The sequence below is a fragment of the Thermobia domestica genome, chromosome 11 (assembly GCF_964235325.1).
Source record: "Thermobia domestica chromosome 11, izTheDome1.hap1.1, whole genome shotgun sequence".
NCBI lineage: Eukaryota > Metazoa > Arthropoda > Insecta > Zygentoma > Lepismatidae > Thermobia > Thermobia domestica.
Window position 1 is genome coordinate 262,578,746 of NC_137464.1, and position 16,821 is coordinate 262,595,566.

Here is a 16,821-nt window from a genome sequence, read left to right on the forward strand (position 1 = left end):
AAAAAAATATTTGACAACCGGGACTCGAATTCGGGCATGGTATGCCGGAGATCCCGGGTTCGAGACCTGGTCGTCAAATATTTTTTTCACTCTTTGTTAGTTATTTTTTTTCTATTCTTCAAATTATCGATCAGTGGTGGTGTTCGTCCTGTTTTCCACATTCCTTCTATGGCGGTATGAATAAGACAATTTCTTCGCAAAACATGTCCAATGCAACTGACCTTTCTACGAAGGATATTGTTTAGAAGCGTTCTCTTCTCTCCTATCCGTTTGAAACATCCTCGTTTGTTGCTTTCTCTGTCCATTTTATCTTCTCCAACATTATACTAAGTATAAACTAATAAACTAATATAATGCATCCATGTTCAAACGATGAAAGAATACACATTGTATATGAATTCATATACATAGAGGGTTTGCTATGATTTATTTTATTTTTTTTTTTTCTCAGTTTGTCGTATATAATGGAAGCAAATCGAATTATTGTACTCGCCAAACGGGTTTCGGTGAATAAACACTTCATTAATATTATACTAGGTATCTTAAACGTTGCCACACCAACATTTCCGTAGCATTTGAGTGAAAAAATGTCCCGCAATCACTGTTTAGTAGTTTGTGGTTATAGGAACTTTGAAGTTTGAAAATTAAAGATGACAGCTACCGTATGATTGATGACAGCTACCGTACCGTATGACACCTACCGTTTAGTTCTTTATTGTTACCATCAAGAGAAATTTCGTTTTCCAGCACATCAGAAGAAAAAGGAGGATAAAACAGTATCAGTATCAGTTAATTCCGACAGTGTTAACAGAACCAATTGACGAGGATTTCAAATTGCCAACGCACTTACACGTAACATTTGTTTTGATATTTGTAATGAATTAGGTAGTTAAACATTTTATCTCCACCTTTCAATCCGCATCAGCCTTGCGGGGGATAGCGATAGTTCTGCAGGCCTTCTCCATCTACAACTTACAGTTCATTACATTTTTCATAGTAGTTATCTGTTCGCTGATGTTTAATCCCTAGGTTTTCTCTATGAAGCATTTAGGGAAATCGCTTATTCACTGATTTTACTCTTTTCGGGTATTTATAAATTCCATTTCGCTTTTGTTTTTTGTTGATTTTCTGTTGGCTAATGGAAGCTATGAGAGTCTGTCTCTTTCTTTATTTAAACTTATTTAATCTCGTCCTCTTCTACCTTCCGATGTCGAGGTATTTCAGAGAACTTTCCATTCGTTTTTGTCAGTTTCTTTACTTCATTCCATTCTGGGGCCACGGTGGAACAGTGGCAGAGCGTTCATCTCTGGTGCGTGGAGTCCCTGGTTCGATCCCAGCTCGCGCCAAGTGAACTTTGGTGGACAAACACCGTATTCTTGAGTTTTCTCGGGGTTCTCCCCTTTCTTCCCATTTTCTTCATTCCACCATTTTATTCATTTCTCATCATCACCGTTTCCTTTAGCCTAGCCGGCATAATCGTGGAACGTAAAGCTTAAACATTTCATTTCCTTTTCATTTACGAACACTTGTTTTGTGTTAAATTTTGATAATCAGTTATTTTATCATTTATTTGTATTTATCACATATCCTTTAGCCTAAAGGAACAATCAGAAGATATTTACTCATTATTTTCAACCCTATATTGGTCATACGTACGGAAGTACTTCAGATTCGAGATGATGTGTAGAAAATCTGAAGCTTCAGTTTCATTAGCGGGGTGTTCTTAAAAATCACACCTGCAAACATTTTATTCGGAGTTTTTGTTGTGTATGTTACGGAATACGAATTTTATAAAATAATTAATGTATGATACTATGAGCGTCGGTGGATTGTAGTAAGACTATCAATGTTTTGTGATGGTGTAAACGATCTTTTGTATGTAGGAAGTTTTACTAACAGAGAACGAGAGTTTTAAACTATGAAGACTTATTTATGTTTTATGCGATCTGTAAATAAGTTAAACATGTTAATGAAAGAAATTCCGATAATCCCTCTTTCTTGTAAACAGGTGTTGAACATAACTTAAAGAGTGAAAAAGCGAGTGGACCGAGACTCGAACCCGAGATATCCGGCATACCATGCCGATGCGTTAACCCTCCGCCGCCCAGTCTGCTTCCCAGAACAGCCAAACACTCTCCCATTCCTGTAGTCGATGCTCTCCATTCAGACCACATGGCTTGTACAGTTTGCAGCAAAAAACGTGCAACATGAGCATGTAAGTTTATTGTGAAACTACGCCTATCAGCCCAAAGAATCAACATAACGCTAAGTGGCACGAATCACGCCAGGGGAAACCTCGGCGCTCTCAACTGCACACTTATTTTGAAGCGAAAGATTTCGTCGTTTCACAAACTTACATGCTCATGTTGCAGGTGTTTTTGCTACTGACTGTACCACGCCTAGCTGCTGTGCTTGGTCAATCCATTGTCCATATATTGAGAACACCTATTGACGGTTGTGATTTCATATATTTAAAGAAAGGAAGAAACAATCGTTTTAAGCTTATTTTTGCATAACAAATCTTCTGTAGGTGCGAATTCAATAACTTACGGAGTGTCAGAGTGAATGACTGAACCGGAACTCGAACCCGGGATCTCCGGCTTACCGTATCGATGCGTCAAGCACTGGGAGAATGTTTGGCTGTTCTAGGAAGCGGGCTGCGTATCGTAGTGGTTAACGCATCGGCACGGTATGCCAAAGATCCCGGGTTCGAGTCCCAATCCAGTCAGTCACTTTTTGACTCTTTGTAAGTTACTGAATTCGCGCTTACAGAGGATTTGGTGTATAGAAACAAATTTAAATAGGTTATTTTCTCGTTTCATTAAAATATGTGTTGAATATTTTTATATATTTATGTACTAAATTTTACTTAGGTAAGCAGTTCGTATTCTTTTGTACATTTGTGTTCCCTTTGTTTAAACTTCTGTGCGGACATGCTTTGGTGGTTTTCCTTGTTTGTGCTTTTGTGTATTTGCACTTTATTTGGTATCAATAAAGGCACCATTCTGCTGGTATGGCTTTTTCCGCACTGAGTGTATATTCAAAAGTGATTATTAAGATTGAGGCAGTGAATCAAGTGCTATTACCTCAATGTACTTATTATAATCAGCCAACATTAAGAGCTTCGTACTCTTAAGTTATTCTTTGATCTAGCACCAATATTTTCAGTAAAACTTTTATGTGTATATGTATATGCACGAAATACACTGACCTTAATATTATGTTGCTTTGTATTGTTTTGATACTGCCTTTGGCTTAGTTATGCAAAAGAAAGCTTTAAATGTGTTGTCTTTTCCACAGTTTTGGACCTGGTGATCGCTTCAGATTAAGGTGAGATATTCGGTGTACTTTCCGTAATTTTTAACCTTTAACCTTTGCTTTGTTTCTGCATGTATTTCAATGTTCCTTTTTAACTTTTCAGTTCGTATTGTACACTGCTCGTTGTAACAACTGGAACACCAAGAAAGATATGCGTGAATGGAATGAAAGTAGAGTTTCAGAAATGTATAACCTTGATAAGTCAGTTTAGCGTAAAGCTTCCACTGCCCCAACCGAAACTTCTAACTTCGTTTCACCTAATTAAACAGGGGTTGGATGTGTTATGAGAAACCATCTGCCGTGACGAGTGAAATGCTTATCAACCATATTCAACACATGTTTGATGAGGTTTCCACTACAAGCGTTTGAGTCACGACAAAGGAACTCACATATTGTTTGCTGTTGAGGAACTAAAATAATAAAAATGCGTTTATTTTAGTATCTCCACAACCCACTAGTAGTTGAGAAACTTGGCGTGGTGCCTTATGTTCGTACTTACGTACTCAAACATTGAGGTTCACTAGTGCGCAGGCTTGGTTGAGAAATGGGTTCAAACCCCTCAAAGGGAAATCCCATGATAAAAGGTGGGATCATAAGACAGAAGATATTTCGTTATAGATGGGCGACTTGTCAGGTGACTATGCATGACGGCGAAACCCGTCATCCCTTGAAGACTACACAATACGTCAATACAAAGCATTGTTCTGCTGAAATGTGACGTCCGCAGTTGTCTAAAGGATAGGTATAACATCAGCCTTTAAAGCACCTTTGGTTAGCAGGTCATTCGTGAGATTGGCCGAGATCGGTGCACAACTGCTGTTGTGTTTCTATTACCTTCGACAGTGTATGCTTCCAGATTGCGCTCACCGCAATAACCAATAACACGTATGCAATCATCACTATAGACAGATGAGAAGCCGAGCTTGTCGGAAGCTGTGACTGTCTGCCACTGAGCGCGCCAACGACTGTATTCTGATGTCTGGGGCATTTGTGATTCTACCTCAATGGAAGCTGACGCAAAAGCATGCACAATCAGAGATGCATTGTACGGTGCATGGTATGCGGTCCACTGCACGATTGTTGCGGCTTACAGTTCTCTTCTGTCCATCGCTTCCGTTGACGCATATCGGTTTCGTACAACTGGAAACCGCTGTCCTGCATACCGTCCGTGTGCTCTTTTCAAATGGAGTCGTCTGTTTAAATAGTGTTTTTAGACGACGATGTATAGTGATGCTTTTCCACGTTTCACTATTTAACTGCTAAATTACCCTTTCGCGATGCTACTATAGGCACCGAACCGTTGCAACTCGAGCAACACATGTGCCATTCTGCTTAAATTGTAATAGTTTATACATTATATTCACTCTAACAAATCCTTTGAGTTGGTCACATTAACGTCTTTTTTCAGCACAGGGGCAACATGAGACGTAAACCTAAAGTTTAAGGTGGAATCCGAATCACCATAATGCGTCCAGTGATTTTCCACCGGGAGTCGAACCTGTGCACCGAAATCCTACGAGTTGGACGCATTCCCGTTACTCATTCTCGGTGTTGCAAGTTTAGCAAACAGCATTTTCCTCTGCTTTCGTTGAGCATGCTGCTGTTGAATCAATTTCTCCATTAATATTTTTGTTTACAAATATTTCTTAAGTGAATTTAACCCTTAGAATTAATGGGTATTTTAGGCGAAAATTCAATATTTTACTTAGGCAAGTATATCTTGGTTCATAATTGTAGTAGGACAATAATTTATACGTCAGTTGATTCGTCTGGGACCATGCTTTCATATTCCGTAACAATCAAGACTCATATGAGGTCCCTTAAGGAAATAGTGTTGCCAAAAGTAGGGAAAATATGCGTATTTTTACGAAAAAATGTAAAAAACAAATGACTGGCAACACTACTTTCATACTGTAGAAAAATAATGGAAAATATTTGCTGGACTATTGCTAATATATCCTGCAAGTATCGCAAAATTCTAGCGAGCACGTACTAAGAAAAAAATAATACGTGAAACCTTGATATTATAGGGTTATTTTCGCACATAAATTATGTTGCAATGAATGCTTATGTGTAACTCGAGATATTGTAGCAGGGTAATAATTGGATTCGTCAGGGACCATGCTTTCATATTCTGTAACATCGAGACTCATATGAGGTCTCTGAGGAAAGCAGTGTTGCCAAAAGTAGCGAAAAATCACCTGTCGTTACGAAAAATATAAATGGCTGGCAACACTGTGATTACTTATTTCACAGCTTGGTAACACTGAAAATAGAAGATAAACATCCCTGTATCGTAAAACGAGTGCTAATTAACTGAAAGTCCACATTTGTTTTTCTGCTTTGATCTGCGTAAAAGCCTGTGTGTTAGAAATGAGTCACAAGTTTAATTTTACCTAATCAACAATGGCCTTTTTGGCCTGGTGAACCACAAATTCAGAGGGGGAGGAGACGAAGGGATGCTTGGATTCAAGGGTGATAATGTGTTCCTGCCCGTGAAGGCGAACAAAGAAGGTTTCTTTCCTTCCTTCTTCCTTCCTTGTTTGTTTTCTTATCGCCAGTGAGAAGGGAGAAAAATAAATTACTTCACACTTGTTCTTTCTAAAACCTTCCTTCAACAAGTAAGGTCATAGAAGAACTGTAATGGGTTTCTTCTCTTTTGTAGATGAAAGCCAACCACAGGACTTCACGAAAAAATACACATAATATGAATCTAAGTACAAATGCATTCAGCCTTTGTTGTGAAAAATATCATTACAATTATTTTTTTTGGATAAATTTGTATAGCTGGCAACACTGCGCAAAATACTGAAATAGAAGTGCGAAAAAAAAATCTACACGTTGCCAGAAACCTATTTGATAAGAAGAAACCAACGAAATGTTCGTCCTGCCGTTACAACCTGTGCAATAAATTCTAGAGTCCATGTCTTTATTTTGTAGACATATTAATTCTAAGGGTTAAACAGAAACTCTTAGAGAGAAGTATCAAATGTGTTACTTGATCCGGATCTTTTTTTACTCTTAACATAATTATTTCGAGCACTACTATTTTCTTCCTATGCTCCTCTCATGAGACAAAGGAAGAAAGAAAGAAAGAGTGATTTTTTTTTTTTTTTTTTCATTTATAGAAATACATGTATTTAATGTGAGTGGGTTTTATTTCCTAACCTCAAACTATGATGACAGACGCAGGAAAAATGTTGCGCGAAATATTCGTGTCAAGCATAAAAGAGGATTAGATTGGCCAATAGTCAATTAACTGCGTGCAGCGAGAAATCCTAAAATTGATCGCTGCTGGAGGCAAATTCCGTTACTGTATCAGTTAAGTTAAGTTAGGATTATTATTGTACATTTTCTGAAGATCTTGTTTCGTATTATTCTTCTGTCTTTTCCCACCGAAAGATGCGTTTCTCGCATACGTTCTTTTCGCGAAAATTGTTGGTATCAGTTTTTATTGCGAATGACCTGACCACGGTTTTAAGAGAGCAGATATCTCAGTAATAGAACTTTTACCTTTGATATCTCAGTAATAGAACTTTTACCTTTGATGTGAGGGGTCTCTATTTGATCTCGGACCATGTGAGTTTGTGGTGGTCATAATGTCCGTGTTTTTTTCTGAATTCCTCTGTATTATCTTTAGGTTAGAGGGTGCAGTCATGAGACGTTAATTCAAGAATATTTCATTTTTTTTTTCCTGCTTATTTTACACACCTCGGTTTCATTTCCTGCAATATATCGATTGTTTCGTACAAGTAAAACCTTCAGCCTGCTAGAACACGCACACGAAGTATGACCAGAACTCCCCAAAACAGAATTGTAAGAAGGTAGTAATAAAGATTATGTCATAGAATGAGGTCGATGGTAAACTTTTCGTTCTGCAGTAATGATTTTTTTTTATTTTTATTTTTTATGTAATTTCCTTAAGGCTACTAGTGAGAAGTGTTGTGGTATATTAATAGAAATGATTTGCAGTTTTCAAGCACACCATCTTCTGCTGATACCCGAAAGAGAGAATAATTCCTAAGAGGAATTTTTCAAACGGAAACTTGTAAAATATTAACTGAATTAACTGATGTGATTACTGAAATCCATGCTAATTTTCATGACGATGACTGTCCTGAGGACGTTTCCCATCTGTAAGGTTTTTATCATTTTTGTTAACCTTCCGGCAGTCGCGCTGTTGTAAAAAGTACAACAGTGTTGTATTTTTTTTTTTTTTTTTTTTTTTTTTGCGTCACTACTCGATTAAGTGAAAAAGCTAGCTGTGTTATGTATGCCTTCCTTCCCTTTCTCCTCACCAGTCCACCGGAAGTCAGCCCCTGCCACGCCACGGTTCAGTCCCCAGACGCCCATTCGGCCGAGATGGAATATCCTTGTTGTACTTTTTACAACGCGCGACCACTTGTGTTAGTTGTTTGATAACAAATATTTCAATAAATACTTGTGTGTGTTTTCCAAAATTGTAAGGCTGAGTGATATTCCACGGGGTATTGAAGAAGAGGACGATGGTGGCAGCCTGGAGCTTGATAGCAACAGTGACCTAACTGATAAAAATATTGAAAATGATAGTCGTTCAGACGAAAGTGAAAGAAGGGAAAGAAGATAATGGTGTGGTGTATAGAGATCAAGATTTTGTCCTTGAAAAGGATATTTGGAGTGAAACAGAAGTAAGAGGTATATACAAAACGCCTGACAATTGACTATTGGTACACTAGTATACCCCTAGTTGAGGATATGCTAACGAAACAAATAACTATGATTGGTACTTACAAAGAGAACAAGCCGAAAACTCTCCTATCATTTCTGCCAAATAGCAGCGAGCAGTGGGCACCTCAGAATTTGGTTTCAGCGATGAGAAACGATTGTTTCGTACGTTAAACAAAGCAGTCATCCTCGTTTCATCTATCAGTGACAAGAAAACTATTGACCCAGTTACGGGTAAACCAGAGATCATTCTTGAATATGTGACAAAATGTGTGCAGCGTATACTGTGTCCCGAATAACAAGGCGATCCTTTCAAGCAATTTTTCTTTGTATTGATGAATATTGCTAGCACAAATGCTAGAGTCATTCTTTCCTTCAGTGATCCTGGAAGCATTCCAGGAAGAAAGGTTTTCCACAAACATCTTGCGATGGTCCTATTGAAAGGGCATCTAACAAGTAAAGCGCCAATAAAATCGTTACCTCAGGATATTTTTATTTACTTGGAGCGCTAGAAACAAGAACCTGCGAAACAAGCTTCTACTTCAAATGAACCTCCAACTAAGAAAATAGGTACCTGCTGACTCTGTGGAAGGAAAAAAAAAAAAAATATATCTATGAAGTGTGACAACTCTAGACACACATCCAGAAGCAAACTATATGTTTGAGATGTGGTGAACTAAATGGTGCAGCCGATGAATTGTAAGAATTGATAAACTAGTAAATCACTATGAAAAATATTTTTGAGGATATAGTTTCTATTTGACAATTTTGTATATACAAATAATAAATATTATTGTTAAATTCTTCAAATTTGGTAATGAATACTCGTAAGTTCATTTATATCGTGTCCCTCTAGTAACATTCAAAAGAGTAGAAATAAAAGAGGATACAAAACAGCACATTCAATAAATTCGATCAGTTACATATACATTATTATATGTTAACGTATTATATATATTTTATATTGACTTATTATTATATATTAAGTCAATAACATGTTTAATGTTAGATGTTGTAAAAATTACAACGCGCGACTACTCGTGTGACAGAGGCAGGCGCGACTACCGGAAGGTTAAAGATAAATGCTAGTAAATGCAGATGAAATCTTTTGAATTTTAAAGAGAAGGAAACAAGAACACACTGAGAATAAACACAAGAAAGAAACGAAAACTGTAGCCCTGAATGTTACGCCTAGTGGCCATTCATCAACACTCAGTTAAATCCTTCAACTTCCATTGGATCTCACTACCAAACACGAAGCTAAGCAGTGGATCCTATCATAAGAAGACTAGATAGGACAGATCAAAGAAATTTAAGCCCAGATTGAGAAAATACCTCGAGAAACACATCTTGAGTTTTACATTTACAAGAATGTCCAATCAGCTGATGGAGAGACTGGCACCAGGAATCTACACCGGGATTCCGGTGTCTGAACCACTTCATTATTCGAAAAAACAAGTGGTGTAATGCAGGATTTTACTATAGTAATGAAGATATAAGTCATGCATGTAACATAACACAATTTACAAAGAATCAAATCAGGATTTAAGATTACATCAAGAACATACATGCAATTTCATTTCATACACCCATTATCTGCGTTTTGGGTACATGTTTGGAACGTTCCAGTCAGAAAATACAAATTTTAAAGATAATGTGTAATTTAAGAAGTAAGGAATGAATTTTAGGAAAACAATTTCTACAAAGGCTGATCTATTTCCATCAAAAAAAAAAAAAAAAAGTTTTTTTTTTTTTTTTTAAATAACCCCAGTTATACCACTCTAGGACCATGGAGTATGTTGGATGGGGTGGCCATTGCACGACATCGCAGTTTCCACTGCAGCTGCACCGAGAATACATTGTCCCACTCTTGTTTGTAGGCATTGCAGGACATTCACGAACGTGATGAAAGGCGCCATTTGAGAAGTCAAATAACACAGAACCCATATAATAGACAATCGTTATGAGTAGTATCTGGATTTGTAATGGAAATATTCTCGAACAAAATAACATGAATACCTGATGCAACTGTCATGCGTAGATAGAAGGCTAGCGATTTTTTGATCATGTTACCTGAAGTTTTGTCCTGGTATAGTGTCGCACGATGGATAACGTCGCCATACAATGCTGCAAGTTTGTCTATGTAAACTGGGAATAGGACATGTTCTTGGTAATAAATAGCGTTGATTTCTATATATTTTCGAGCTTACGAATCTTGTTGTAAGATGGGCGTAGTGATGTGTAACCATTGACACAATAATTAACTACATGTAGTATTTCTTCCTGGATATATGGGATTATCAATGAATGGGATTTTCTGGTCAGTTTGATGTGTTGAGGGAGAAGGCGGATCCGTGTATCTTTGTATACTCCTCTGTTTCGTAAAGTACATCGTCATCGTCCATTCATATTTACCAAGTGTGTAACATATTTTCTTTAAAAAATCTTTCCACTTTTGTTATTGGATCAACTACAGCGTCGCTCAATCTAAGAAAGTTGTTGTTTGACACGACTTCGAATCAGGTATTTGCCCTCGTAGCCATACGTATTAGAAAACAACTACTGTTACCTGTATTTGGCCATAATGAGTAAGTGCACAGTAAAATAAATTCATACGCATTAACAGCCCTTTTGTACCTCTTCAAACTCATATTCAGAAGGCGCCGGGAGGTAAATAACACAGTTATAGGCGCTGATTAATGTTAAATTTACCACAATTTTTTATAGCAACAGCTTCTAATATTTTCAAACTTGCCAGCCAGTGATGATAAGTAAAAGGTTCGAGGTATGCATTGGTGTGATTTAGAACACAAGTGAACGTCTCACAGCCGTAAGTACGAAGAATTAACTTACGGCGTTATTGGATATATAAAATCAACCTACAATGTATTGAGAACTTACTGGAAACATGTGTATGTTCTTTTTTGTGTAGGTTAACATTTTTTTTTTTTTTAAGTCCAAATTTGTGTGATTCTCACTTGATGATCTTTTTCACATCAGCATATCATATGACAATAAAGGAAAACTGAGGCTGTGCCACTTATGTGTTAAGTATGATAATTTGAACCCATTTTCTTTCTTCGTTTGAGTGTTTCGATAAGTTTTAAACGGTTTAACCCTTAAGTACTCGCGCGGAGTGTTCACAGACCCCCAACCAGGTAACTTTTGTGTTGCTAGCCAGAAGTCCTGATGAAAAAATATTTAAAAATGTCTCAAAACGAGTTCAAAAAATCTGATTGTAGCAAATATTTTTTTAAAAAACATGTCTAGAGTTACGCTACATTGTCTTAATTATTAAATGAAAAATATTTTTATTGTAATAAAACAAATATCAATTTGGGTGTCTTCTATTGGACTCCCGCGCGAGTACTAGTGTCACAAAAAGGGAGCGAGTAGAAGCAGCTTTCGGTCAGTAATTGTTCGGCTGCTTTGAAGGCATTTGTGTATCAATAAATTTTTCAAGCTCGGAACATATAGGTGGTGTTCCGAGTCGTGCTAGATCAAAATGAGCTGTAGGTTTATTATTATTATTATTATTATTATTATTATTATTATTATTATTATTATTATTATTATTATTATTATTGATTATTAAGGCATTTAGGTTAGCAACCAAAAGTCCTTTATATATTACCTCGTCTGTCCTTTGTGTATCCGTTTCTGGGTTCGATTCCCGGCCAGTAAGTTTGTAGTGGGCATCATCGTGTTCGTGAGTTTTCTCGGCTACTCCAGCCCCCCCCCCCCCGTCCTCATTCCATCAATTCTCACGTCACCATTCATTTGCCTTAATCATCCGTCTCCCTTATCTTAAAAGGCATAATCTTGGGACGTTAAACTGAAAGAAAAATGTGCATCTGTCCGGGACACAAAAGTCTCCAGAACTGTTTGATAGAATTCCATCAATTTTGGTCAAGACGATAGATGGTCAAAAGTTACAGATCGAGGTGATCCTGAAATGGTGGAAATCAACCATATCCGGTTTTAACGTTGATCACTATAGGCCAAAAACGGTACTATATAGGGAGAAGCGGTTTCTTACAATCGATTAAGCGTCCTAAGAATACGTTTCCTGTGCATCCTTAACTCTCTAAAACCGGAAGTGATAGAATTCCACTACAACTTCCGGTTTCAGTATTGATCTACGTAGAGCAAAAACTATGAGATAGCAAGAAACTGCTTTGGAAGATATTTAGAGTTCTAAGAAGAGTAGCTATCTTCTCTCTTAATCCTTTATTCAAAACGGAAGTGGTAGAAATCAACCGTATCCAGTTTTAACGTTGATCACTGTAGAGCAGAAACAGTACTATATAGTGAGAAGCAGTTTTCTGTTGAGCGTCCTAAGTATATATTTTAACTCCTTTGTAATATTTCTACTTAAAAGTGAAATTAGAAATCACTTGTACTTCTGAGTTCTGTATTAGGAAATATTATGCCATACTAACCAAACTCCTTCACTGGTGTACACGTGACACTCCTGCTTATTTATGTATTTAAAAAGAGGGCCAAGGCTGCACCGGGAAGTTTCGGAGATAAGGCAACGTCTGAGGAAACATTGGCAAATGTGTTGCGCTAGCGGGAAGTTTGAGTGTTGGCGTCATTTTGGAAGTTATTTAGTGATTAACAGGAAAGCAGAGTGAACCTTTGAGTTTTTTGGAATTGTACATAAAGAAAATGCCTCTGCTATAATTTAATTACAGCAACAGTCTCTAAGGTTCATATTGACGGTAACAGGTGATGCAAATGGAAAAGGCAAATAGCTCAGGCAAAGGCGCCTTTATTTCTATAAACTCACGATTACTAGATTGCACTTCGCTAGCGCTCTTAGAGATATTTCTTAAATAGTTCTGCAAAGAGATAGGAAAGAAATAATAAATGTAACAATATTTCACGTGCTGTTCCTTGGCGAATTTCACCTCTTGAAAAGTGCTCCAGCCATTCAGAAACTTGGGGAGCTGCAATTATAAAGCATTACTATCAGATTTGTTCGGAGTTGCTAGATATTACATGAGTGATCACGAGGCGGAACCTTCTCATGTCATGTTTGTCCTGTCGAAAAATGCTATGTGAGTGGGATATTGTTTCTACTTGTTTTGTACTACCATATCAGGGTCAACGTATAGCTATAAACTATGAAGTTCAGTTAATATAGCTCCCTCACTTCTGTCAACGTGGATTCTGTTGTTTACTTTTGTAGATGATATTACGATGTTTCTACAACGAAGTGACGGAGTGGCAAACATTAAATAACGTAACGGAATCCAGTAGCGAGGAACATACAAAGGTGAAGGTGTATCAAAAAGTAAGGTGAATTTTTAATTTACCTAAAAACGTGCAGCGATAAATATCTGAAACTCTGTATCATGTTTTGACACATGGTATATCACTAACATTCGACGTAGGAACCAATGCAGTCGAAACATTCATTCTGACATGAACTAAATCGTCCATGCCCTTTGCGAAGAAATGTTGCTCAAGGTTTACCTAACTAGATAACCGTAGCCTGTTGTGCCTCTTCCAGTATATCGAAACGCCACCCGCGGAAGTGTTTCTTTAGAGCTTAAAAAAAAGTAATCGAAAAGAGCTAAATTAGGGTTGTACGGAGGATGGTCAAGAAATTCCCAGTTGGCCTATCGCGTGAGCAGGGTCAGAATATTTTGGTTCTCCCGCAAATGTTTTGACAACTAGCACATCGAAATTCCTAGAGCCAAATTGGCCATGGGAGACACTCCTCATTGAATCATATGAGATTTGCAATGTCATGCAACCTCAGTCTTCTTTTTTCACGAATCATCGCATCGACGTCACACATTCCTGTCGGTGACGGACGTTGGTGGTCTGCCACATCTGTCACAATCTGTCACAGTCCTATCATTTGCTAATGTGTCGTACACATACGCTTGTTTCCATGACATGAGACTCTCTCCATAAACCTCAACGAATTCTCGATGAATGTCAATAGTTTCTGTCCCTTGGCCCATAAAAAACGAATAACACCACCACGCACCTCTTTCTTGGAGTAATGGTCAAATTGATCCGCCATTTTTAAATTACTCTAGGTGCCAGACAGGTTGACATAGAAGGTTGTAAAAGCCGCCAGACTCCCCTCACCTTGGTATCTGTAACATACAAAAAATTTATTAGCAACACAAAAAAGTAAGTTTTAGAGACAAATTCACCTAATTTTTTGATACACCCTTGTATTAAATTAGAAATAAGCTAGCAAAACTGCTTCCTTTTAATTGTGTACTTTGGACGTCTTAAATGAGAGCCTGCAATAATATTTTCCATTATTCTGAATATATACCATTCTATATATATTTTGTTAGTATGGTAATAAATTGAAGAGGTAATGAGTCTCATCAAAACAAGAAAATCTTAGTAAACTTATATCGAATATGGTTTCTTGTAAAGAGTTAGAGGCTTCCCTGAACGTGGAAGTATTTAATTTGGAGCAGAGTATATCCAAAATACTATCCGTAGAGCTGAGGCGGAATGTTCTGTTAAACTTGTAAACTGCAATGTCCAAAAAAGCAAGTAAATCAGAACTTTTGATTTACTTTTAATAAAATCTGATTGTGAGGAAGGTCTGAGAGAGCCAAAGACAATAGGTCTGATTCCGCTTGAATGAGAATATGAAACTCCGAAGAAAGAATATGCAAACAGTCCTCGACTTACGTAAGTAGATCGTTCCAAGACTCTTTGCATAAGTCGAAATGTATATACGTCGAATTTTTAGCATTAACGTAAGATAGCCATGAAAACGTATGAAAAAAAATCGAAAAAAATATATAAATCGTTTAATCATATGCAATCCAAAAATTGATTTGCGTAATATGTTTTTACAGAACCTTATATTCTTCCGACAGCGCTATTAAAAAATAAAAAAATAATTAATAAGTTAATTTCCTAATTAGTTCATGCCTCACAAGATGGCTCTCGGAATATAATTTAGAAAATTAATAGAATTACTACTTCTTGCTTCAGATGTAAGTATCATTCGTAAATTTTACTTATATCGGAAGTTTTTACGTACGAATTTACGTAACTGGGGAATTGTCTATAGCGAATTTACTTAACACTTATTCTCAGTAATCGGTTAGCCAAGTATGTTGATACTTCTCGTATTTTATTGTTTGATATTACTTTGTATTACTCTTTGCTTTGCTACATTTGTACTAATTATGGAATGTATTGCATGTATTGCTGTTAAAATGCCTTAATTTAGACTAAATAACACAATTATTGTTTGTTCACTTTTTTTTCTATTCTATGACATTCCTCGTAACATTTTTATTATTTTTACAATCATAATACTCTTAGTTGAGATGCATAACCTAAATATATTGAAGAAAGTGTGTTAATAGCATGAAATCTAAAATGCAATGGAAATTTGGATGGCGAATTTAATCTGACTTGGTAGGGTAGCATGACTTGTCTGCAGGTATTGCACTGAACTGTGTCGAATGGTGTTTGTGATTTTTTTGAGTCAAATGAAAAAAATGCGCAAGTCTTTCCCTACGAAGACTTCGCTTCAGGTATTTGATTTTGAGTTTTCAGCATCACGAAATGACAAATCATACAGAAGGTTGTTTGGTTTATATTCGACCGATTTTCAAAGTGCATTTAACGGTATGAAAAGCCATGCAGTGACCACTGTTTGCATTCCATCGCACTATCAGCATTAGAGGCCTGACATCGAAATTTTCACTGTAATAAACTGCGTTGCAGCACTGACATAGGATCTCGTTCCTCTCTGCAGGTTTCCCCTAAGTCATTGACGCTATGTAGTAGATGTTATTTTAACAGCCCAAATGCGCAAAAATCGCGTACGAATAACATGGAATAGAATAATATGAACTCACGTTTCCTGCTCTATGTCATGATAAAACCCAGAGGAATTACGCCGCAGTATGAGTGGTGGCTTTGTACGTGTGAATCCATACCTGCTTCTTATTGCCTTTATATAAACGAGGAATAAATTGGGATCATAATAGATTCCTCGAAGCAGTCCGCTTTCATCTTCACGTTTTTGTTCACTTACATAACTTCTCATCGTAACCGTATTCAATGATAATCATGATTCCTAACAGGACAAAGCGCCGACTGTAAAACCCGGTAGGTGCTTTGCAAGAAGTATCACGATACATAATTGCCCAAATTTGGAACATTACGCACGATAAATGTGGCCACATCGAATGTGAGAGTCGTTTCCCATTTTGATCACCCCAAGTGTCTTTTGTACAGTTTGTCTTACGTTCAGCAATGTAGTGCGGAAGGAAGTTGTGAACCCAACTATTATGTACGCAACACTGAAAAAAAAAAAAAAAAAAAAAAAAAATTACAAGGCCACGGCACGCTGAAATGGTGGATTCTCTTGGGTGGTCAGTTGACAAATTCTACGAAGCATCTCAGGTGACTTTTTTGCTGATAGTCTCGAATGGACCCCTTTTGTTTGCGAATATATCAGCATGGGCCATGTTGTTTGCCTAGCCAATATATCTTTAACAGTGGTTCCTCCGACTCAAACAGTTTTTCTGACAGTGTCACTCCTCTTCTGTTGTGTGGAAAAGATCTATGGTGTACCCTTCCCAATAATAACTTACTTTTGGGGCCATTTATCTTTCACGGTACTTCGGCATCGACAATTTGATGCACCACACTGGTAACGATATGAGTTGCATACTTCAGACTCAATCACAAAGGTGACAACAGTATTGCCCAAGTTGGTCGGATATAAACCCGACTACCTCTAGTATGTGGTAAGTACTATGCGTGTGTATATTTCCAAATTTTGATATT

At 37.1% G+C, this 16,821-nt stretch overlaps 1 protein-coding gene across 3 annotated transcripts in view; it reads left to right on the plus strand.

The window, feature by feature from the left end:
* Nucleotides 1-16,821, plus strand: part of Mkk4 (dual specificity mitogen-activated protein kinase kinase 4) — a 70,206-nt gene that overhangs the window by 20,967 nt on the left and 32,418 nt on the right. For 2 of the 3 annotated variants that reach the window (XM_081732229.1, XM_081732232.1), the window contains exon 4: nucleotides 3,301-3,330. The exons of the other annotated variant lie outside the window; for it this stretch is intronic. In XM_081732229.1, coding sequence (XP_081588355.1) covers nucleotides 3,301-3,330 — 30 coding nt within the window. The remainder of the gene's footprint in view (nucleotides 1-3,300; nucleotides 3,331-16,821) is intronic. 3 annotated transcript variants of the gene reach the window in all.